Source organism: Falco naumanni, chromosome 8 (assembly GCF_017639655.2).
Source record: "Falco naumanni isolate bFalNau1 chromosome 8, bFalNau1.pat, whole genome shotgun sequence".
Classification (NCBI taxonomy): domain Eukaryota; kingdom Metazoa; phylum Chordata; class Aves; order Falconiformes; family Falconidae; genus Falco; species Falco naumanni.
The window spans coordinates 18,487,567-18,511,661 of NC_054061.1; the positions used below are offsets into that span (position 1 = coordinate 18,487,567).

General features: G+C 40.5%; 1 protein-coding gene across 3 annotated transcripts in view; it reads left to right on the forward strand.

Moving 5' to 3' along the window:
• Window positions 1–24,095, forward strand: part of RANBP17 (RAN binding protein 17) — a 163,398-nt gene that overhangs the window by 80,534 nt on the left and 58,769 nt on the right. For all 3 annotated transcript variants that reach the window (XM_040602991.1, XM_040602990.1, XM_040602992.1), the window contains exons 15-18: window positions 5,683–5,756; window positions 14,831–14,911; window positions 20,131–20,194; window positions 20,281–20,389. In XM_040602991.1, the coding sequence (XP_040458925.1) occupies window positions 5,683–5,756; window positions 14,831–14,911; window positions 20,131–20,194; window positions 20,281–20,389 (328 nt within the window). The remainder of the gene's footprint in view (window positions 1–5,682; window positions 5,757–14,830; window positions 14,912–20,130; window positions 20,195–20,280; window positions 20,390–24,095) is intronic.

The following is a 24,095-nucleotide window of genomic DNA, read 5'->3' on the forward strand; positions in this document are numbered from 1 at the left end:
GACAGTGGAATTAAAAATGTCTAATGGTGCTTTACAAAATGGAAAGTCTAAGCAAGACACTTAAAGCTAAGCACCTTTTTATCAATTGGCTAACTGAAGACTTAGCAGATAAACCAGTTCCCCCACCCCCCACCCCCCTGAGGATGCGGCTCATGGTGCATCAGTTGTAACAGCTGTTAGTTCATAGCAGGTCTCCCGAAGTAAGTTCCCCAGAATTGTAAATCGTTTCTTTCAAGATTTTTTTCAGAAAACGAGAATTAAGAAAGGAAGAAATAAATAAGTAAATAAAAGCTGAGAGAAGGTCATTGAAACAGAGATCAATTTCCATTTCAGGAGAGGTTTATTGCTGGCATGGCGTGGGCACTTGGCAGAGCAGGAGGCGCCGAGTTAATCCCTCCCGCACCCCCAGCTCCCCTGGATTCTCTGGCTCCGTTGAGCTAACGGGGAAGGGGTTGGGGAAGAGAGCCTGGACACAGCCCTTGCAGGAGCCGGTGATGCTTCTCAGCTTGTGATGACGGAGTATTTCAGCAGACTTAGGAGGGAAAGAACACCCTAACACCCGTAACAATCTCTGAGCCACGCAGCAGGTTTATCCTTTCCCCTACAACATCACACTTAGTTGCCATAACAATACCCTCATTTTTCAATGTTATTTTATGGTAGGTCTCTATCGATTGAGGATAACTTTATGCAGTACTTTAATTAAGCTAGGTTTATAGGTAAGGTGGTGGATAGTATGTCATTGATATAAGTGGTGCTGTTCCTCTGGTTGCTTACAAACACATACAACAGGAGAGCAGCCTACTTTTTATGTAGCACAAAGCTCAGCTTAATTTTCAGAGATCCTGCCTGAAACTGAGGCAATTGCTTAATGGTCTATTCTGGAGGGGTTTTTTTCACTTAGGAAGCTAACTACAAAACAAGAGATTAGCCCGATCTCTTGGTTTAGGCTCTGAGTTAAGGGTGGTTTGAGATCTCACCTTTTAAATAAAGACAGCTGGTCAGGAGCGGGGGTGACCAAGATGTTCCTCTGTTAAGGAGAGGATAGAAAAGCCAAGGTCTGGAGGTAAAGGCAAATGATCTGGCACCCCAATGTGCTAATTAGAGGATTCAATTCAGATTTTCAGAAGCTGTCTGTGGGCTTCGGAAGCTGGATTTCTGCTGTGTTGTAACGGAGCCTTTAAGTGCTGAAAACTCAGAATACCTGAGAGTGATTTAAAAAGCCGTGGAAGTCACTAAACGCATTGTGGTACGCGACACCAAGAAAGAAACCTGTGATTAGCGTGGAGTCGCAGTGGATGAGGCGTGGGATGGCGCGATGGCGGCTGCTCCGGCCCTGCCTTGGGCCTGCCTTGGGCACATCCCCACGGAGGCGCTGGGGAAGGAAGGAGGTGGCTCCTCCGCTGGGGTGACAGCCGTCCCTGCTCAGCATCCGTCACCTCGGGGTAGATATGGTTAAGATCTGGTTTTGCCCTCAGTGTTCATGACAAAATACTTTAATGTCGCAGCGATAGTGCTCTGCAGCAGGGCCTGGAGAGCTTCAAGGAAGTTATAATATCTTAAGCATTTACGCTGTGCCTGTGGGTAATAACTTTACTGTAATTTTCTGAAGATTCATTATCCAAAATCTTAATTCATTATAATAGCCCTTATGAAACATATAGAAACCGACATTTTCTTGTGTTTTCTTATTTGCACAGTGTGAGAGATTCATTGCTCTGTTTTAATTTGTTTCATGGGGTGCGTTTGAGTACATTCCATACAGTGCTGTTATTGAATTTCTGTGACTGTCATTATATAGCCATACAACCTTTAGGAACTCATATTCTGAGCTTCCCAGTTCTGTAATCTGCTTCACATTTAAGAATTGACATAATTAGCTTCTTCAGAGTTATAATGATAGTACCAAAAAGAGAAGACCTCAAAAGACAAAGCAAAGTTAGGCATATCTAGGACCAAAGCGTAGAGAGGACAGGGAAATAAAAGTTTTAGTGTGATTACTGAATTATTTCTCTGTTTTCTTGGACTGTGTTTTCATACAAGTGCTTCGCTTTATAAAACGCTGGTTCCGCAGTTTTATTTTCTCGTCCTTTTGAAACGCAGCAGGTACAGTTCAAGTGGCTGGGAAGTATATGGTTATGTAATTTGAGCCGCTGATAAATCTGCTAGATCGTAAAAAATTCCCTGGCACCAGAGCTTGTGAGCCAGCGGTCTTCCCTCAATGTCCTGATCCCAGCGAGGCAGTTGTAGTGCTATAAATGGGAAGAAGGAAGGAACCCTGGATTCCTTGCCTTCACACTAGCTTTAGTATGTTTGAAATTGTTATTGATTGTTACCAAAGGTGTTTTGTTGCTCTCTTCTTTCTCTTTGCTGTCCCATTACTTCCACCCTGAATACAGCAGTACCGCTTGGGCGTTGGTTGCAGTGGTGGTATCAGCCCAAGCCTGCTGTAAGGACCTCGAGTACATACTTGTGCCCGTGCAACTCATTGAACATTGTAGCCTAATGTTATCATTTTGGTGGACTTTTTGCTTAACATCTGTAACTTGTAAGAATGAGATGGTGATGTTGGGATATTTTACTATTTAGATTACAGTTTTGGCCATATCGTGGCATGATGGCGTAGCGCTGTGTGTTGATTCAGGATTTTGGAGGTTCTAAATCCTGCAGTTGCAAGCGTTTGGGAATGAATGTGTAAAGGTTTTCCAGAAGTGCTAAACTGGTTGCTTCCTACTGAAAATTAATTATTCTGCTCCTTATTTGAAGAGTCTGGAGGGAAGGAAAAGCATTAGGCTTGGGTTTTTTTTCTTGCTGGAAGAAGGACGGGAGAGGTCTCAAAAGAGAGGAGAGCTAGCCCATGTGTGGCTGTGGGGGTCCCGCAGCACCCTAATGAGCTCCTGTGCTGCCTTACCTTCAAGTCACACCGGGGGAGGTTTAGACTGGATATTCGGAAAGATTTCTTCACCAAAAGGGTGGTCAATCCCTGGAACAGGCTGCCCAGGGAGGTGGTGGAGTCACCATCCCTGGAGGTGTTTAAAAGACATGGAGATGTGGCACTTGGGGACAGGGTTTAGCGGTGGCCTTGGCCATGCTGGGTTAACGCAGGACTTGGTGATAACAAGGTCTTTTCCAGCCTAAACGATTCTGTGATTCTCTGGCTGTGTGATGGGAAACAAGCTGAAGATGAGATGACTTCCATGTGTGATTCCACATCCTTTTACGACCCCTTTCAACAGTGTTTTTTTTCCACCTTTTGAATATGTAGCATGGTCTTTTTTGGTGAAGTGTGTTTTATTATTATACGTCCAAAATGCTTTATCATTAATTTTTTATAGTGCTTAAAAGTCTAAGGGTGTTTCATTGTTGTGGTTGGGGGTTGTTTGCTTTTCTATTTTTACATGCCAAGAGTGCGCGTTGGTTTTGAAAATGATTTTGAAGAAGGTGTTTAAAATATCACATATATTTTAGCTTACAATTTGTCACATTACAGAACGGGTAGTAGTTTTTATTACAAGCACTGTGTTCATGCTGACTTGAAATGACCCTGTCACATGTGAAAACAAATCAGATTGTTGCTGTTAATGAGCTTTTCAATTTACTATTCAGTGGATCAGATAAGTGGATTTAAGAGGTAATGATCCTGCTTAGCACTCAAGCTTGGCTGTCAGATCCTAGTAGTTGTGGGAAATCCCCAGGGACAAAAGCGTTGACACAGTTCTTGATGGGATAATGGGAATCAAAGCTAATGGATGATAAAAGGAGTAGTAAGAGTTACAAGGATAATTGTGGATTAAAGCACTGCTCTTTGTCAACACTGACTGCTGGTTTAGTATTTTATTTGTTAAACTCTGATGTGGGAAGAGCCTGGTTTGACAACAGAGCACAAAGCTGCTGCAACGGGCGCTGCTCACATTCCCCTTCTCCCAGGGCTTTCCCGAGGCAGAAGGAAAGAGCCGGACACAAGCCTGTGTGTGCTGGTGTGTTCACATTCCTTGCTGTCTCTCTTTATCTTTTCCTTGTATCAAATACAGACATTCCTAAACTTTGCTAAAATTGCAGCTAAATAACATTTCAGCAGCGCGCTATTTAGAGAGATGATTTTTTTTTAATTAAAATATAGTAAATTTTTTTGGACATATTGTTGATGCTGTGTTTAATTACTTTAAATGATAACTTCACATTTACGGTGTGAACGTATTATTTTGCAACGTTTGAAGGATTACGTTTTTTTCATATTTTGATTATCCTTTCACTACTGATTTTGTCACAGTGAATTACATTCACGCAATTATAAGTGGGTAAGTTAGCTTGGAAGTTAAGTTTTCCTTGGTCTTGGTGCATTTTCTTGTTAGGGCTGTAAGTTTATTTATTCATGCATTTTATTTTGCTCAGCATTAAAAATAAAGTCTTTGGGATGTGAAAATACAATTTTTATTGTCTAGATTAATATTAAGCTTAACATTATTGACTTCCTCAGAGGCAGCATACTGCTGGTTTGGGTTTTAAGCAGTCATGGGATTACATCACTAGCAGAAGGGAGGCTGGTACACGCACGTTTAGGTACATAACAGAAGTACTGAGTTAGCTGCAGTTTATTGGTATTCGTGGGGAATATGTAATGTCAGCCAACAAAATTGACAGCTAGATGGCACCAGGCTTTCACCGCTGGTCGCGGAGGCTGGATGTGCTGTGCGAAGTGGCTCCTCTCGGACCTTAGTGATACCTGGCTTGATCACCTCATACAGAAGAGTTACATATAACCCATAATACTTGGTTTCTTGTCACTAAAGGTTAAATGACTGAAACTGAATGTGCTGACAGGTAGATCTGTGTTTAGCCCCATTGTAAGCAAACAGCCATTACTTGAGCTCAGGGTAAAGAAACTTGGCAGAGGATTATAAAGTTTTGCAGGACATGTCTCCCTTCTGTCTCTGAAGTTGACTGAACCCAACTAAATGTTTTTATCCAAACTAAATGATAGACTACTAAAACAGTCAGAAATTTTTTATACAGATTACACAGTAAGGAAAAGAAGATATTCACTGTGTCCTGTGCGTTTCTTACTGCATCGTAACAGCAGTTTGATCCGATAGGCAGGGTGCTGGGAAAACTTGGCTGGTAATATGTGTCTTGGATCTAAGATAAAGGGGAAAAGTATACAACTGCAAGTTACTTGGCTGCTGAAGCCTTTGTTCTCCCTTCAAGAACGCAAACCTGAATGTGTGAAGAGTACCCAGTTTACCAGATTTTATGACTAGCGGTGCAAGTGCTTGCAAACACAAGCTAAAGGGCAGTGTTGAACCCCATCCCACTGAGGACAGAGACCAAGGATGTGTTCGCCATCCCTTTGCAACTTTTTACAATAAAAGAGGGGTTTTTTTGAATAGAGACTGTATTATTTTGTGAACAACACGGTGAGTTTAATGTGAAAAATTTACATCTCCTTTGTGGGAAGAAATGTATGCAAGGGCAAGTAAAAGCCTATTGGTCCCAAATTCACAGAACTCCTTCCGAGAGTGTCTGAGCCTTCGCTTACAAACACTTCAGCAGGGTTGGATGGGGAGGCATTGGAGCCTGTACTTTTCTCGTGCGAAATCAAAATAGGGAGGGTTTCAGAACAGCTGAAAATGTTGGTACTTGCAAATGTCTCTAATGTGTTACTGTTGAAATGTTTATTTCCAGGTCTATGCCCGAATGTCAGAAGTCTTAGGAATAACAGACGACAACCATGTTCTGGAAACATTTATGACAAAAATGTGAGTTTGTGCCTGGGTTCTGTTCTGTATGCATTTTGTTTTGTCTTTAATGTTTACATAAAACCCAAGTTTTATTTTGTCATTAAATTTGCTCTTTGCTAGAAAAATGTTTTCTGTAAATTATAAACATTTGAAGTAAGGGATAACCGTTTTCAAAAGCACCCATATCTTATTTTCTAAAGGTACTGCAGGCCCCTAAATAAAAACTTGCAGCTAGAGGTATCCCTCACAGTGCCTGCATCCCTTCTTGAAATGGCTTGTGGGAGAATGGAGCTGAGTTTTCATAGACTCCTGTTCAGTGACAGCCTGGTGTGCACGGTCCCCATCCCTCCCCATGTCTTACTCCTGCACCCTCAGATGTCAGTGGAATTGCCTGTAAAGCTTCACAGTGATTTACAGTGGGCAACTGACCAAGTTAATGTTTCTTTGTTGTGGGGAGGCTCGTTTGGATTGCTTTTGGGGAGTATCTGGCAACATTTGCTCTGTTAAAAATGTAGATTCACAGAGGATGGTTGTAAGGCCTCACTCTGAAGGAGACAAGGGGTGTTTGGCATTCAGCAGAATAAGGTGGTGTGTTATTCTGGCAGTTAAGGGTTGCAATACTTTCTCTTAAGAATAATCTTAGAAAATTACTCTGGAGAAGCTACATTTTTCTCATGCCTCTGCTGCAGCTGCTTTCCTGGGGTGCCAGCAAAACTACCAGGATTTTGTCTTTTATTATGTACTTCATGAGATTTGATAGTTTCTCCTGACTCAACAAGAGCTTCATCTAAAATAAGTTGTGCTCTTGAAGCAAAACAAAACGGTCCGTCTGAAAAATTACAAACATTCACTAAAAAAAAATCTGGGAGTCCCCAAGAGACAGTAAGTTCTGTGAGAAAGAAACGAGTACCTTACCTCTCTATTGTAGAGCGAGGAAGATGCTGCATCCTGTCATTTACTTCATTTCCTCTAAATGTGACTTAGAAGACCTTTAAATTCTTTCAGTAGACTTTGACCTGCTGGAGAAACATCTCTGCTGGTTTTGCCAGGTTAGCCATGACCTGTTCAGGCAGTATTAAACATGACTTGTGCTATGATGACTACCAACCTTGAGAAATAGGAGCAATTAAGACAAGGTCATTTTCTGATATGACTTAACATTTCTGTAGAAAAACAAGGCATAAATGCTTTGCTTCCTCAAAACCAGAACTGAGTGTTGTATCCTGCCTTAGGGTAGCAATAGTACCCATCGAACCTTGATGTTTGTCTGGAGTATACTTTGGAGACAGGGAAATGGAGGGTGATAAATGGAAAAATACTGATGGATCCTTCCCGTCCAGTTTCTGGAAGCAGTCCGTGGCATGGTACTAGGCAGCTGGGCTTCGTTCGGTTGTTTCAAACTACGGTGAAATTTGGAACAACTGAGGAAAAAGCAGGGAGGGAGGGAGGCAGAGCTGTTTGGAAGCCAGATGCATCAGTTTGCATCTCTTTTTCTACTTGTTGCTGCCATTGAGAGGAAATCTCTGTTACCTTTGCCAACAGAGGTAATAACATAGCATTAACAAGTTGTACAATAAATACTGCATGTGTTTAGGGCTGCATTTGCACCAGTACTGTAAATTAAGAAAAAAGTTAGGGTTTTAATGTTACATGGGAGATTTTAAAAGAAAACTAGGTATATGAAAAGCAAAAATCAGTGCTGCTTTCTGTATTACAACCTCTGTATTTTTATTGGCTCTTTCCTCATGGCTTACCGTATTTTCCTAAAAACATGAATTGTTCATTGATTAGATTGAAGATCAATTTCATTTTACAGAATGGATGCTGCAGTTTGAAATGGACCATTCAGTCAGTAGCCATAACAGCTAGCTGTGAAACCGCCGCATAAACGCATTCATGTTTGTGTCAATTAAAGTAAAAGAGCTTCTCCCCGACGGTAGCATGCCAATCGGAAAATCCGGGTGTGAAACCATAACATACTGATATATAATCCAAAAGCTACAGTCTGATGGGACAATCCAGCCTGGCAGCATTTCTGGTGCTGTGTTACTGAGAGTGATCTTAGCACATTTGTAACTGTAGTGGGCAGGGTACGTGACTGTGAGTCCATTCACCTTTTTCTCTTGTGGATGTAGTCAGTATTTTTAACCACCACACTGTTTAGAAAGCCACTAGTCTACGGTTCTGTCTTACCCTGCAGATCCATTTTTTTTTTCTTTAAGCAGGTGAAATTTGTAATATGTTATTCCTTAACATTAGGTTAAAAGGAAACACTGGGGAATCTTTAGCGTGCACTTTCTTGTTGAAGTGGTGGTACTCTCGTACAGTAACTGCATAACAATGTTTGAGACTCTAGGCTCTGTATTGTTAATGCCAAGCATTATGTGAAATAGAAGAGTTATGCCTGAAAGAATATTGTTGCCTGGCTAATGGCAACCAGTCTTTCAAATCAGAAAGTGTTGGAGAAAGTACTTCATCGTAATCTGCCATTAGCGCTGTGGGATGTTCAGAAGACAGTGTCAGGTTATTTCCTGCCACTTTGCCATTACAGAATCCAATGAAGGATGCGTGCAGGAAGCGTTTTATACTTAGTGTGAGGAGTAAACATAGCAATTGGATTTATGGTAGTCAAACAAGTTGTAGTCCACCAGGACATAGTAATTATTTTTTTGTTTTGCCGTTAGAGACTTAACTTGTTCTTGTGAGAACTTAGTGGTTGACGCATGGAGTTTCTAGTTTCCTGAAGTCCGATGTGAGCTGTGCAATGCTTAGATGGATAAATGGCATTTTGCTTTTGATTTCTCAAGATTTTTAACAGTTTGTGTTGACTTTCCCTGGGTCTGTTTTCGGTAGTTCATTTTCACATATGTAGCTTTACTCTGTTCTTTTGAATTCATTAGTAGTAGCTTTGCAGTGGAGGACTGGTGATCAAACTCAGGGAGTGCTTTCATTTTCACAGAGAACAATTTGAAATACTTGTGTCATAGCTACTAGAAGATGCTGTTCAATTTATGGATTAAAGGCTGTATAAAATAGATATTCTTCAATGTACAGCAATATACTGAGATTTGTCAATGTAATAGGTGTCCTTTAGAGCTTCTGACTGTGATTCAGAGTACTGCTGTCACATCAGGTCCCAGACCTTTCATCACCTCCCCATTGGAAGTTAATGAATGTGCCTTTTACTGAATTCCTGTTAAACCATTTCTGAAGGGGTGGGGTTTTATGTAGTCAGAATATCTATTAATGGCTGTATTTTCATCACAGTCTTACCAGAAATTTTATAGGATGCTTCTTTTAGCATCCACTGTCTTTCCTTGCGTTGACCATCCCTTCATGGGATGTATGTGTGGAAGGGGAAAGGCCAACTAAAAAAATACGTAATACCAAACTAAATTTTTCTCATCTGCATGGCATCTTAAGTCTTCACAGCTGTGTTCAGCATCATAGCAGCAGTAAAGTAGGTTCAAGGAGGCGTAAGCTGGGAGGAGCCACGTGAGGGTGAAGACAGGCAAGAGGAAGTAGTGGGATTTTGAAGGAGCTAGTAGGGTGCACGATGGTGGGTGACAAGAATCTGCAAAGGGACTATGACTTAAGGTCCCAGCCTCTCTCTGTGGTCTTCCTTCTGCTCAGCCCGTTGCCCTGAAGTACTGGTTTTCAAAGGCACAGACTGTTCCTCCATCTCTGGAGTTTTCTGTCCTTGTTGCTCGTACTTGCTCCCCAGCCAGCCACATCACATGTGCTCACAGCCCTTGGCCTGCAGGGAAGTGGGTCAAGGCAAGGAGCGAGGCGCTGTACCAAAGCCAGTAGTGGTCCTCTCCTTCCACTGGTCATACCCGAGAGCAGTAGCTGCCCACCTGCCTTGATCTTCCCTGTATGGATAAGAGGCGAGAAGATACTTCGGCTGGGGTAGTTCTGGTTTCGTCTGCTCCTTGAGCCTGTCCTGGGCATTTGGCCAAAAGTGCCTTGCATTTATTTTGGCCACAAGCATCTTTCCTTTTCTTCACTTACTCTTCGTGAGCCTCTTCTGGTTCTTTTCAATTGTTACCAAGTTAATATGGAGGTGATTTATCATGAGATGGATTTACAAAATATTTGCCCAAATATTTAGTATTTTTAGTCAGGATAGACTAACTGAAACATGAATAAAAGATGCATATCCAAACATTGCTGTTAGCTGTTTTTTCCTTTTTTTTTTCTGCAGTAATGATTTCACTATGGTGGATGCACATATGCAGACATATAAATAGGGAGATTTTCTGTGTGACGATGTTTAAGTAATACATAAGTATGAAAAGTCTGGATCTATGAATATTTTTCAGAACGCTCATACTGATATGACTCCATGAATCATAACAAACTAAAAGTTGGCATTTTTATTCATGGTAGAATGTGCATTTTTTTAACTATTCACCTTTGTCCAGCTGTAATGAAAAGTATATATCCAATCACTGTCATTGAGCCACAGAGACCTTTCATGGTAAATGATGATAATCTACAAGAAATAATTAAAACATGACTGTACAGAGCTTTCTTGCCAACAAATTGCGATCTTCATTATTACTGAAACTTAAGTACCACATAAGAAGAGATTTTCAAAGTGGTTTTAGGGGATTTGGATGCCTATTTTTCTTGCACTGTAATGGGAACTGGATAGCACACACCTTAAGGAACTTCGGAAGTTTTGTTTAAAATGTATGATTACTCTTTTTTTAATGTTTATAGTTTTTAGAATACAAGTACATTTGTAATATCCTTGAGACCAAGACTATTCTTACTTTTACATAGTTTAGGTTTCCAATTCATGTCATCCTTATATAAGCTTAAAAGTTTTTCTCTCTCTATAAAAACAAATAAAAACCCAACAACTACAACAAAACCACTGCACCCAAACTGGCTGATTTACAGCAGTTGTCATCCTCTCGGGCTGGTAGCAACCTCAACTTTTACAAGTGCTTCTTTGTCGTGTTACCAGATCTCCCGTGCGTGTGCGGTACAGTAGTGAGTGTGTGCGGGTAGTACAATCTTCCTGGGATTCCTCTGCTTTATTGTGGTAACGAACCTGCCCATTACATTTCAGAGAGGGGTTCTAGCCCTTCTGGGAAGGGGATGGATGAGTTTCTTGGGCACTTACAACTGGTCTGTAAGCAAAATTTGAGTACCTTGACATGCAATGATAAATGGAGAAGTTATCCACCATCGGTGTGACCGAATGGATTTTCTCTCCTCGTGCAGTATATACTCCGGCACTCCCTTTTCTGTGCAGGCTGTGCTTTGCTTTTGCTTTTCTACCTTGCATCCCTGATTCTATCTCCTTTTAAAATTTTCTTTCTTAAATTGCACTGCAAGTTTTTTAGTTTTGTCCTTTAAGCTGGACACTCCATTCCCATGTTCCAGCAGTATCGTTTCCCATCCACTACTGCCGTAAGAGCTGCTGCCTCTCGTCTGAAGGGTTGTCCTTCGCTGTATACCACATGGAACTTTTAAGAGCAGTGGGACTGTCTGAAACAGTCTTTTTCTAAATCATAAGCTCAGGACAGGATGGGAAATTAAGGACAGTAGAATGGTTTGGGGAGGAAAAAATGAAATTCACGAAATGGATTTAAGAGGCTGGAAGTGGATATCTTTGCCTTGATTCTTTCCCTGGCCAAATATCATGAAATTACTTGGAATGTGGAAAGAATTTTGATTCTTCTCCAGATTATATGGTAACCCTTTTCCCAGAGAATTGTAAATTGGAATATATAATCATTATTTATCTTCCCCTTCTAAATTTTAGGTTAAAAAAACACAACCTGTTAATAAAAGTATTAAGGGAAGAGGTGTTTGCTGTGCTGATGGAACTGCTTTAGTGAGCAGTCATGGTGACAGAAGTCTCTTGGCAAACTGGAGGGTTTGGAGGCTAGAAATCTGGGAAGCTTCTTTGGTGCACCTCTTAGAAGCTAAGGTTTTATTCTTATCTTCTTACTAAAGGCAAACTAAAAGCACATATTTGAAAGTGTACTGTATTCTTAATGCTGTTTCATTTAAATTTTTCAAATTTTCATAGCTCTCCAGCATGGATCAATGTTACTGTTGCTTTTTTGATTTTGTGTGTGTATAGTTTTTTGATACTGGTATTGTTGCCAGAATTATGCCATTTTTTATTGCCATTTTCTCTGCACTTGCCTTTTAAATGTGTTCAGTGCTCACCTATCATAGACATTTTGGTGAATTTGGCATTGGCATAGCTTTTGATGAAACTCTTTATTTTCTGTGACTCATCTGAAACTTTATGATTGGTTCCTTTGACTCTATTTCATTTCGTTCATATTTTAAATCAATAAGCCACTTGAGAGAGAGAAAGGCAAGGACACTAGCACTTGGATTTAAGTGCTGTCTTGCCATGATTTCTCTGAGAGCTGTAAATTTTTCTCCTCTTTCATTCTTTGGCTTCTCTTCCTTACATAGTGGAAAACTGCTTTTTGTATTATGAGATTCCTGTCTAGATCTTTACAAATTTTCTCAGATACTTACAAAGTTTTGTAGATGTTTCTTAAAATACTACATTTTATGTGTCTTTCATCTCACCTAATACTGGTAAGACAGAAACAGAAATGGGAATTGCTATGGTTATAATTGAAATTTTTCAGCCTCTGTTCACTCATGAGTGCTTTCCAGCTTTTATATTATTACTCCATCTTTCAGCATCCAAATACAATCATGAACTGAAAGAGCAGACGTATACAAAAGTACCCTGAATATTGGGCAAAGAACCTTCCTTATACAGTTTTAATTTTTTCCTCAAGCTGGCACTGTGATGACCTCTTTTTCTTTAAATGTCTTGTATCTGGTTACTGAAGGACAAAGATTTTACTCTTTTGCAAAATAGCCTTTTTATGATTTTTATATTGATGTCAAATCTGGGTAGTCCAAATTCATTTTTATTGCTTTGTATGGTATATACTTGTTAAGGATTTAGTGCAACTATAAACATCTCCAGAACTCCCCGTAGTAGGGATAAACTGTGAATTATGGACTTACTAGAATGGGCTATTTCTTTAAGGCAATCTGAACCTCTGTAGCTCTTCATTGAGATTTTATAAAGTAAATCAATGTATGTTTGTAAATCTAAATTGAGGAATACTGCTTTGGTAATTGCATTGTTATTTGCCTTTTCCTGAGCAAATAATACCGAACAGTTAGATGCTTTAAACTGCATTCTTGACTTTATAACTTCCTGAAAAAGAGATGTAGTTTATGGTGTATAGTACATCCCGTAGCCTGTAAAAGCAATAGTCAATGCTGATTTTAAGGCATTTAACATGTCTTCTTCAGGTTCTGTATTGAAAATTGAAATCCTGCTGTGTCAGGGTATAAGTAGCTGGTACTGATTGTACCCCCCACATCATGGTCTTTCGTCAGTAGGTCTGACGCCTTAGTCAGAAGCATTATGCGTATTCTGCGGACAAGGAAGCTGAGGCATACAGATCTGAAATTACTTCTTCTGGATCACCTGGCAGCTTGAGATACACCCTAGCAGTTTGATACCCTGATCAGGAATCGGTGCCAGGGCTACCGAGCCAGGAGGTCCTGCTGTCTTTTTATTTGTGCTTCAGAAGGCTGTGGTGGCCTGTTTTTATTTCTCCAGGTGATCCCAGTATCAGAAACTCTGCTGCAGATCGCTTACGCAGCAGCATCTCCCTGTCTGGAGGAGGGAGACATTCCACTCTCTTTTGGGTTTTTGAGCAGGTGAGGGGGATGGGGGATGTCCCAGAAGAGTAGGGCACAGGACTGGCCTTCAAAGGAGGGAACTACGGGGAAGCAACTTGTTACAGGCCAAGCAACCTAACGGTGGTTCTCAAAGGAATGCTAGGACGAGTTACTAGTAGTCAGTGTGTAAATAAGTGATACATGTAATTGAGCTGCTTGGGGGGCAGCAGGGAGTAATCTCTTCTTGGCCTCCCCGGCTGGGGTTTACAACAGAAAGATGAAGGGTCGGACAGTTGGACTTGGGCGAGTTCATTGACACTGGCCTGCCTGACATTGCCCTCAGAAAGCTGGGAAATGACAGGCAACAAGACAGTGACTCCTAACTTACTGCTCTAACCACTCCACGTTTGGGGAAAAAAGATGACAATCCTCCACTTCACCGGCTTCAGTGTACCCCTTACACGTGAAGGCTAACACCACCTCTTCACCTCCCAATAAGTCCAGTAGGTGACCACGACAGACACAGTCCTGAGCCCCCTAGGTGTCCTCGCACAGGCCTGCACGCAGACCTAGAGCAGCAGCGCTAGGGGGTCCCCCCCGGTGCTCCACGGCTCGCGTGTAACCTACTACGGAAGGTAGTAGAGCAAGCATCAGCTGCATCATTCCACCAAAAGGCTGACTACAGGAGCTGGCTAGCAAAAGCAGTTAGTTGTTGTATGTTTTGTATCCCGAGGACTGATAGTAGGTCTAGTGTTACCTTACATCAAGCTTACGCATTGGTTCATTAATCAGAGCATCTTCCAAAGTGCCTGCGCCTGTGGGGGGGTGCAGGTGGGAGGTGCGCTGTGCCCTCTGTATCTTGGCTTTGGTGAATTGTTGAGTGTAGGGAAGAGGCAAAATGGGGATCAGTGCAGAACTGGAAGGTGGAGTTTCACTGGGAATTGGGTAGATCAGTCGCTCTGGGAATTGGCTCTTAGTTTTTCCGTGCTCCGTTTCTCCGATGGAAATTTTCCTAGGGAATTGACAGCAATTTGTTTTTATCTTGTGAAAAATTGGGCAGATAAATACTGCAGAAGTGGCCAGATACTGTGTTGAAAAGTGAGTAAGATAGATACAAGTAGGGGTAAGCTTCAAGTAATTTGTTTCATTATGACAGATGATGGATTTTTTTAAAATTAATGTGTTTGTTACAATATTACAAAAATGTTTGAACCCCTTGTTCAGGAAAAAGACATGGCATGTTTTTATTGCATTTTCTGTCTCATAAATGGAAAATCCTAAGTCGTATCACAGAAATACATTCGTAGTACAATGTGCTGCTACTCTGAGCCTCTGCACTGCACTTCTCAAAAAGAGGAAAATGTGTTATAAAATCTCACACTTTTTTTTTTTTATCCTAGTGTTACAAACCTTAAATACCGGGGAAGATGTGAACCTGTGATTTCAAGAACTCTTCAGTTTCTAAATGACCTCTCTGTTGGATATCCTTTTTTATTGTGTATGGCATAACATATTATTTGAAAATGATATGGTAAAAATTAATATGAGACCTTTGTTGGTTTGTATGCCAGTTTTAAACCGCTTAGGACATTAATACTTATTCATTGTGGTTTCTCTTTTTCTGTGCATAGTTTTTAAAAGGTGTGCTTATTTCTACGTACTTCTTATAAATAAAAGAGGAATCATATAAGTAGTTGCTTATGATCATCTATCCCATTCCTCATCTTCTTGAAGTCGGTGCCATTGATGACTTGAACAATATTGGGAACAGGATTCTGTTAGCCATTGAGAACAGGGTTGGGTCTACTTTGAGAACGAGTCCACTCTAAGATATGAAGCATAAGTTAGATTTTAAAAACAAACCTCTTCACGTGTTTTGTTGTTGCCTGATTTTTGTTGTTCCTCACTGGGTCAGTGTCATCATTACTGCTGATAAAACAGCCATGGTTTTGCATATGGATTTTTGTCTATGTTCAAGTACTTTTGTGAAACTCTTAGCCAGATCATAGATGCTAACTGGCTGTCTGTTGCAAACCATTTGTATCTTGTTCTAATATTCACTTATCTTTAAGTTGGAGAAGAATGTTTGCTCTTTGAAGTGTCAGTCAATCAAGCAAGAAGATTTTGTAAAAGGTAGGAGCTGTTCTTGATGTGACACAATTTTAAAAGGTATACGACAGATAATAAACCACCAGGGCTCATGAAATCGTTCAATATTGAAATCCTTTTCTATTTTAAAATAAAAACAACTTTTCAGTAATTTTCTAGAGGAGATTGTTAGACAAGCAGAGGGGGAGGCACCTGGAATGTGACAATTGGTGTCATTTTATTTCTCCATAGAACTCTAATCATGTAAGAAGAATTTTAATATATTCCCGTGGGTTGAAAGATGAGTGTGGGTTTCCACATTCCGTAAGTGAATTTCATTTAATGAAAATCATGCAATGTGTACTTCTGTATGTTTACTTGAAATACCATTAAGCAGCTAACTTGATATTTTAAATATGCATGTGTTTATGTTCTCATGGCATCACAGAAATAGGGCTGGAAGGGACTTGAAAGTGGAACACCGCTAAGGAATTCCACAAAACCAGAAGGAGAGACATGTATTTCATGAATAAGATTTATGAAAGGACTGGTGTGCTCTCTCCTCTTTTAAACTGTATACTTACTGCTTCAGTAGGGTTCAAAACACTTTCAAAATAACCAAGAAATTTAACATGGTGCACCTAACTTAAAGTGCTTGCCTGTGTACTTACATATGTATGTTGCTGAAATAACCAGCCTCATACTACTGCTAAAGCCAGCGAGCATCTGCTGATCCATATTGACTTGGGGCAGTTTTCAAAGGCATGTGTTCACACGGTAGCTCTCAAAAATGAGGGTCATTATAAACTATAGGTGCAAATTCTACTTTCCAAGGATGAAATGTCTGTGTAGTTTTAGTTTTCAAATTACTCAAATTATATTTGCAGGAAATGAGTTTCTGCTCATGAAATAAATATAATAATATCAAGACTGGAAAGGATGAAAAAGTAGATATTTAATAACCTAAGTTCTCCTGAAGAGTAGAATTGTGATGAAATTGCAGTTTTTTCTTTGCAGAAACTTGGTAACTGTTGCAAGAGCAGTTTCAGACCCCTGTGCGTAGTCAGGATGTAAAGCAGCACTGCCTTCATAAATATACATCTTAAACATCAATGTGAAACATTTAAAGACTAGTAAAAAGAGAGATTAACTGAAAACATACAAATACCAAAAATTTGTTCAATTACTTTTGGATGGAAATACTTCACAACATCAGAGAACAGCAGCTTTCCTGCCTTGATGGGTGGGGTTGTACAAAGACAGCTTTAATGCTGGTTCACTTCACCATGATGTTGTATTAGTTAAGTTTAAAATTGTGTTCCGTGGCAAACCATAAAAGATTTCAGAAGTATTAGACACCCACTTTTGTGCTGGAATTTAATATGCAACTTTTTATTGGAAAATAATCGTCCTTGTCTGGCAAAATCCACCATGCAATATTTCTGTTAGTAGGCATAATGCAATAAAGACAGGGAGGGCTATTTATCACTACAAATTTTGAGGATTTCAGGATTCTTTTTATTATTTTAATATATTTCTTTGGTATTAAATCAGAAAAATGATAAATTACACCTGTCGAGGCTGTTTTTCCTTTTTCCCGGAAAATGATGTACAACCCAATTTCACTGGTCATTTTGGCTTTTAAAGATATGTATTTTTTTCCTATTAAAAACTCTACCAATAGGGTTTTTTTTAATAATAATACTGAAGTACTTTTTATTTCAAACATATGAAGTAGTTTATAACTACTTCCTGGCATTGCAAACTTTGGCCTTTTCACATTATATTAGGGTCTTTTAAAAGGCATTAAGTATATATTGCTTCGAAAGAAACTGTGTGTTGTTAAGATGCTGGATCCAGAAGATCAATTTTCAATATTTGATATAGATTAAATTGTGGCTAGCCTGAAAGGTTAAAATAATAATTTATTTAATTTCAGTACTTTCCTGTACATCAATCAGCTTCTACATAGTGTTAGAAATCAGTATTTTTCTTTTTTTATGTGCATAATAGACTTTTTCTAAAGGATAGTCTGGAATTAAAAGGAAGCCACAATTTGAGCAACTGTACTATATAACAGGGGAAAAAAAAGGAAGAAAAATGGTAAGACAGTAGTAACAACAAAGGCAACAAATGATTGGAGCTGGTGTCATGGTTTACATTACTTTCACAATTATTCCAGGTTTGCATATTTTGAAATATATTAGCCCAATTTGATTTCAAAGCTCAGTTATTTGAATTATAAATCATTATGTCCCTCCTAGCTGATCAGTCGTGAAATATCTTTGAATTCATTTACATAATGGAATATGTTAGTCATTCCTTTATGTCTTTGAAGCCATAGTGCTGCTCCCTCATGCATGTTTAGTTCTTTCTAATAATTAACTTTTCCACTCTATAGTTTTGTAGCAAAATAACTACAGTTTCATTGTTATTTTGTACAATACAGTAACTTGGGTTAAAATATTTATAGTCGCTTAAAAATCCTTTATCCATGTCTTTGTTAGCCTTATGTTTTAAAAGGCTCTCCCTTGTAACAGGGGCAAAAAAACCTCAGCTAACAGCTTCGCAGTGTAAGAGTAGGTGGTGCTACATCAAGTGTTACAGATTGGCAGGGGAGCAGCATCATACAACTAGATCAGGAGATTTTCCAATAGCAGCTATAAAACCTGTTCTTACACTTTTACTTGTTTAAAAATAATTTAATCCATTTAAGATTAGAAGGGAGATTGTTTATTCACATAAAAGTAATCAAACTCTTCAATCAATTATGTGCAGGAATGGTAGAGTGGAGCAGGCACTCAAGAAAAAAAAAGGAAAATAGTAACAATAATAAGTGTTATAAGTATTTGTTTGAAAATCGTCTGTTTGTACAGGGCTGTAGGCACTACTGTACGGTCTAAAGTTAAGCAATCATACTGATTATTTCTTAAAGAACTTCATCAATGCCAGGGGTCAGCGGCGTTCAGTAAACTAATGAGTCCAGTTTATACAATATTCATTGCGGAATGTACAAGCCCGTAAGTCATTTCACTCCTTTGATGCCTTCAGTGCTTACGAATGTTGCGTTGCTGGGGTTTGAATTTTTCCGTGACATCCCTGAAAAAAGCGCATTAGCTTTTATATCCCCATTGTGCAGATGCAGAACTGAGACCGTGCAGCCCGACCCGCTGCCATCTGACGTCAAACGGGGAAGCAGCGGGGTCAGAGAGTCCAGGCGGCTGCTTTGGCCATTCTCTCGCTCCCTTTTTGCAGGCATCCCTCGGGGCACAGGGTATAGCCGTGCAAAGCTCACGAAGATGTCGGCACGGCTCTTGTTGGAACACACAGCATGATCTCCTTTGCCCAACCCCAAATGTCTGACTCACCTGAGCCAGAGAATTGGAGTGTGCTGATGCTATTAAAGGTGTTCGTAATGCACACAGCTAGGAGAGGGTTCAGGTTGTGAAACATCCAAACTTTAAGGCTTCTATAACACAGTTTTTGCTAACTCAACTTTTGATTTAATAGAATTTCTTAAAAGAAATCCAGAGAAAAATACTACGATTCATTGGGTGTAACTGCCTAGGAAGTCATGCTAGACCACGTGATCTGCAGAATATATGCAGTCCAGGAAAACGGTGCTTCTGTGTCATTTACAAGGAGGTGCAGAGTCAACCTTATCCTGGTGCAGGGCCAGGAGCTTCAGCCCCGGAGGCAGGGGGCTTTGCCGGTGGGATGTGGAGACCGGAGCAGCAGACCTTCCTGATCCTGAGGTTCCTGCGCTGGGGGCAGGGCACAGTGGTGCTGAGCTCGGTGCAGCTGTACTTCCCTCCCAGCTGGACTGTCACTGGCTCAAATTTAACCAGTTTGTGGATGGGAGATTTCAGTTCATGCTTAGCGGTAGTCAGTTAGATGTGCTTTATATTTAAGTCAGAGAAACTGGGATTCCTGTGCATCCAAAATTCCCAGCTGTACCACCGTGTTACAGACTTTGCTCTGGCTCAGAAACTTTGTATGTTCTTCAGACATTTCTGTTCACTTGTTATAGGTCCAAAGATACTTTGGTATCTTAGCTTAGTGTGTGTGAGATGTGGTTTTATCTGTTGTAACTGAAACAAATGAAATGTGATTTTTGAGGGGTCTGGAGATCACCTCTGTGATTGAGGCTGTACCTTCAGCGCTGCATAGGGCGGCAGCCAGTCCCATTGCCAAGTGCCCGGCATCTACCATGCAGGCAGTTGTAAAACCACTTTTTCCCCCCCCCCCCCCCCCCCCCCCCCCCCCCCAGCATGCTGGTGACACAGGTCTATCTGGGGAAAAAACAGCACCATTTATTACCAGAAACTCTCCGTTTAATGGTAAAAGTAATTTACTACATTCGTCTCTTTTGTGACTAGAATATGTGCCATGAAAAGATGAAAACTAATTGCTTTAATTAATAATAGATTATGGTCTTTAATGTTGTAAAGAATATAACATATATTTCTAGATGAAATTCAGCGATTTTTTTGTGAACATCTCTTGTTGTTTCAGTTAGGATCTCTTTCTCACTAAAGATTCCTGAAAGTTTGTACGACCTGATAATGCAATCATAGCGCCGTGAGGCTGACCTTTCCTTAACGCCTGCTACTTATAGTCTCCTGAAAAAGCTCGTGAAAATAGAGGCTGTGAAATTCATGCTGCAGAATCACACGGTAAGTTTTCTTCCTATGTTAAAAAAATGTTGTGTGTAACAAATTTTGTAGAACACTTAATTTTTCATATACTTCTGTTTCAACAGAGTAAGCACTTCCCTTTCTTGGGCATCAGCGAGAATTACAGCCTCAGTGACCTCAGGTGCCGGACTGTGTTCTACACTGCTCTCACTCGTCTTCTCATGGTGGATTTAGGTAGGGTCCTCCTCCCGTTTCCCTGAGACACCTTGCTGTCTTGTGTCCCTGAGACACCTTGCTTTCTTGTGTAGTATTAGGAATTTTTAAGGTTATTAAACCAATCACACCGCAGCTTAATTGTACAGTAAATATGTTGTAGTTGGTATTTAAATCACTGCCTGTTGAATTCTGAGATTTATGGCATTAAGGAATGACACTGCATTTGTTTGTGGCCTTCTGTTGAAGAAATAAGCAAGGTGAGTTTGGGGTTTTTTTTTGCACAGAAGCACTTTTTGTATTTTAACTGTAAGGATTTACAACATTAAGTGCCTGAGTAAGTGTGTTGCATTTCCAGGTGATGTAGTGATCATGCCAGAACCTTCTAGCTTCTAGTAGAAGAGGTTTTTTTTCACTTTTTCATGCAAGTTTCCAATATACAAAGATTTTCTGAGTTTTAATAAACATTGAGAAGCATTCCCAAGTTCAACCAGCAATGCTTAAATATGCACTTGGGGTTACCTTTTGAGTTGTCCTTTGGGAATTAGAGAGGTTAGACACTTCTAAAACCCAGTGCACGCTTTAACAGCTGGATGTGATACAGGACTTGGTCACTTTAAACCCAGGCACAGCCCTCGGCCACCAAAGTGCAGAACTCTGCGTGTTTAGCTCTCTGTTGTCCAGACGTGGAAGGAAGTCTTTCGTGTGCCGAGTTCCAGCCCTCATGCAGGGACTTAACTAGGTAACGCGTGTGCAGAAGCGATGGAGAGGAGAGGCGTCAGTCAGCGGTGGTGTCTCTCCCCGCGCTGCTGACGGGGGCCTGTGCTGGCTGCTGCTCAGCAGTGCTGAAAACCACTAACTGCGAGGCGAGACGGAGCCATGTTGATCCGTGTTTGCTTTAAGAAGAGCATCTGGGAGCTGGACTGGCGTTTACTCGCAGTTAAACTGCTTTCGGTGCCTGCTCAGCATTGTATAGCGCAAGCAATAGGTACGCTTTCTAATATAAAATAGGTTACGTGTGCAGTTTCAGTAACTTTTCCGGGGGGCGGCAGGGGGAATGATTTAGTAAAAACAAGATTACAGGTGTTAAAAATTACATCTCAGAGTAGAGGTTGTGTAAATATGTCAGACAAAATGCAGGCACATGACTTATGACTGGCTACAAGCTGATCGAGGTTGTTGTCATTCCCCTGGATTAACAACTCCGCAAGATCCGAAAAGATTAGTTGGAAAAAACGTGCATCAGTCTTGTGTCTGTTGTCAGTTGTGTTCCTGGAATAAATTTGTTTGGGTTTGAACTGATAGAAGAGCGTGCAAGTTGTGTTTTAGAATCCAAATATGGGAAGTAAGGTGTACACAAACTGTCCTTTCTGTGCGTTTGTGCAAGCATTAAATGGCAGCATTCTTACCTCGTGAATCAAGAGCTGTTTTCAGCCTGAGTGAACTGGCATTTTTAGATAAAACAGCATTGTACCAATTGTGTTCTCTGGGTTTTTTTCAAATTAAGTGAAGAGCTTTACATAAACCCTTTTATATGAATGATAAACAATTTACACGGAAACAAAATTAAGATGAATTGCTCTTGATGGGGGTTGTTCTAAATAATTGATGTAGAAACCTTGGACGATTAGTTAAATACAGTAAGTTCAGAATATTTACATTTTAAACAATGTGCTGTTGGAGTGACTGGCAAAATGTAATTGTAGTAGGGATGAACAGTAATATATTAATTGATGTTTGCTTCAAAATGCACTTGGTTTCTGTTGAATTACTTTAACCTCATGACTATACTCAAGACTTTGAATTTCTTGTGTGCCCCAGGTTCTGTTTGTAATAATTTTTTTGGCATTTAGAATTGCATCATTTTGTCCAAGACTTCTAAAGTAAGCTGAGTATTATTTTGTGTGAAGTGTATAGTAACCAAAACTAATACAAGAGTACCAATAGAAGTTACATTTACATGAAAGTTTTTCTAGGGTTGATAGATTTTAATCACTTTTTCCTCTGCACTACCAAAAGTAGTAGATTTAAGCTGTACAAAACACCGTCAGGAGCTGTTCAGCATGATTTGTCAGTGTCTTGTGCTTACAGGTGTATGTTGGCACGCTCAGTGCCAAACCTCTCCAAGTGCATCAAGTTTAAAGCACTATTGCTGTAAGCCACACACAGATCTACTAAAACATAGAAGCGAGGCACCTCTTTATTTCAGACAACGTGTGCGTAGTTTGAATTTCAGAAAATGAGCAATTTGCCACGGTACGCTGGTTTAGGATAGTTTCTTCCTTTCCTTAGTACTGCACTGTTCATGAGATGTGGAAGTGGCTTGTATGGGAATGCAAAAGAAATGTATAGGAAGTCATTGGTGTTGCTTTTCTAAAACATACAAATTATTTTATTAAAAGAACGGTACTCTATGGGGTCCTAATTGTGTATTCTTTCGTCACTGCCAGCACTGAAATTGGAAACAAAAATAGCAGATAAGATTTCCCGTTACCCATTTCCAGAACTTGCTGGCTTGTCATTCCAGTGTTGGACCCAGGCAACGCTGGGTGTTCTGGTAGTTCTTTTGTCTTCTCAACTTTTTAACAAAGTGTGCTGGAGATTCTGCCTTCAGGAAGGGTCCACCTTGAATTTGGACGTGTGCATAATATCTTCATGGAATGGTCTTCCAATGCCACGCAGCACTGCAGATGGGACACAGCATTACTTGTGCTATCTTGTGATAATTTGGGTTTCTCCTGAGAACTCTGTGAACGGCAACTGCACCCTGACCTGGCACAGAGCAGTGTCCTCGTGACTTCTGTTCATCTGTGCGCTGACATGGAACAGTACCAGCATAGGATTCTTTCTACATGATTGGCCGCCTTTTACTAATTTTTTTCCTCTGAGGAAAATCTGATAAGCAATTATAAGGAGAAAAATATCAGGATATGCAATGCATATAGAAATAGTTTAAGCTTCTAGGAGGGGAAGAGGAAGCTGATGCTGGTGGAGCAAAGAGATGGGGAGCTCAGGAGCTCACACCGCATTGGAACTGCCTGAGGAGCTGGAGCTGGCAAGGAAGGAGAGAGAAACAAAACACTGCATGAGTAGTCTGGGGCCACAGGGGTCCAGAAATGACAAAAAAAACAGAGTGACTCTGGTTGAAAGGAGCAGAGAGAAGATGGCAAAGGAGACAAGCCAAGATGGACAGGACTGGATCTTCCCGAAGTCCACCAGCTGCCATGGCTGGCAGCAGCAGCATTGCAGTCTCATACAGAGCGCCTGGCCCTCTGCGCCTCTGCTGCGGGTGCGGGGTGCCGGTCGTGGGCTTGGGTCAGTCCTTTGCTAGTTTCAGAAAGTTCTGGAGCACAGGTTGTGATTCGAAGGCTTTGCTACTCTGGCTGGCCAGTGCAGTAGCAGAAAGTTATTGAAAGTGTTTCCTTTGCTTTAAAAAAAAAAAACTGGAAGATGGGCAGGAAAGCCCTGTGCTAAAGGGAAGCAGCGGAGGTCACAAAGGCAAGCGCTGGGAACTGAGGAGGTGCCGTAGGTGGGATTGCCTCCGCAGCTTGCCTTTCCTCTCCAGTGTAAATATTTGCATTGATATGAAGCAGTTTTAATTGCAGGATCACAATTATTTCTCGGAAGATATTTGCCTCTTTCAGTACGGAAGATGTCATCCTTGCTTAATGAGAAGCTACTGAGTATTTGGATTTTATTACTTAATTTTTTTTTTTGCTGTGTCCCT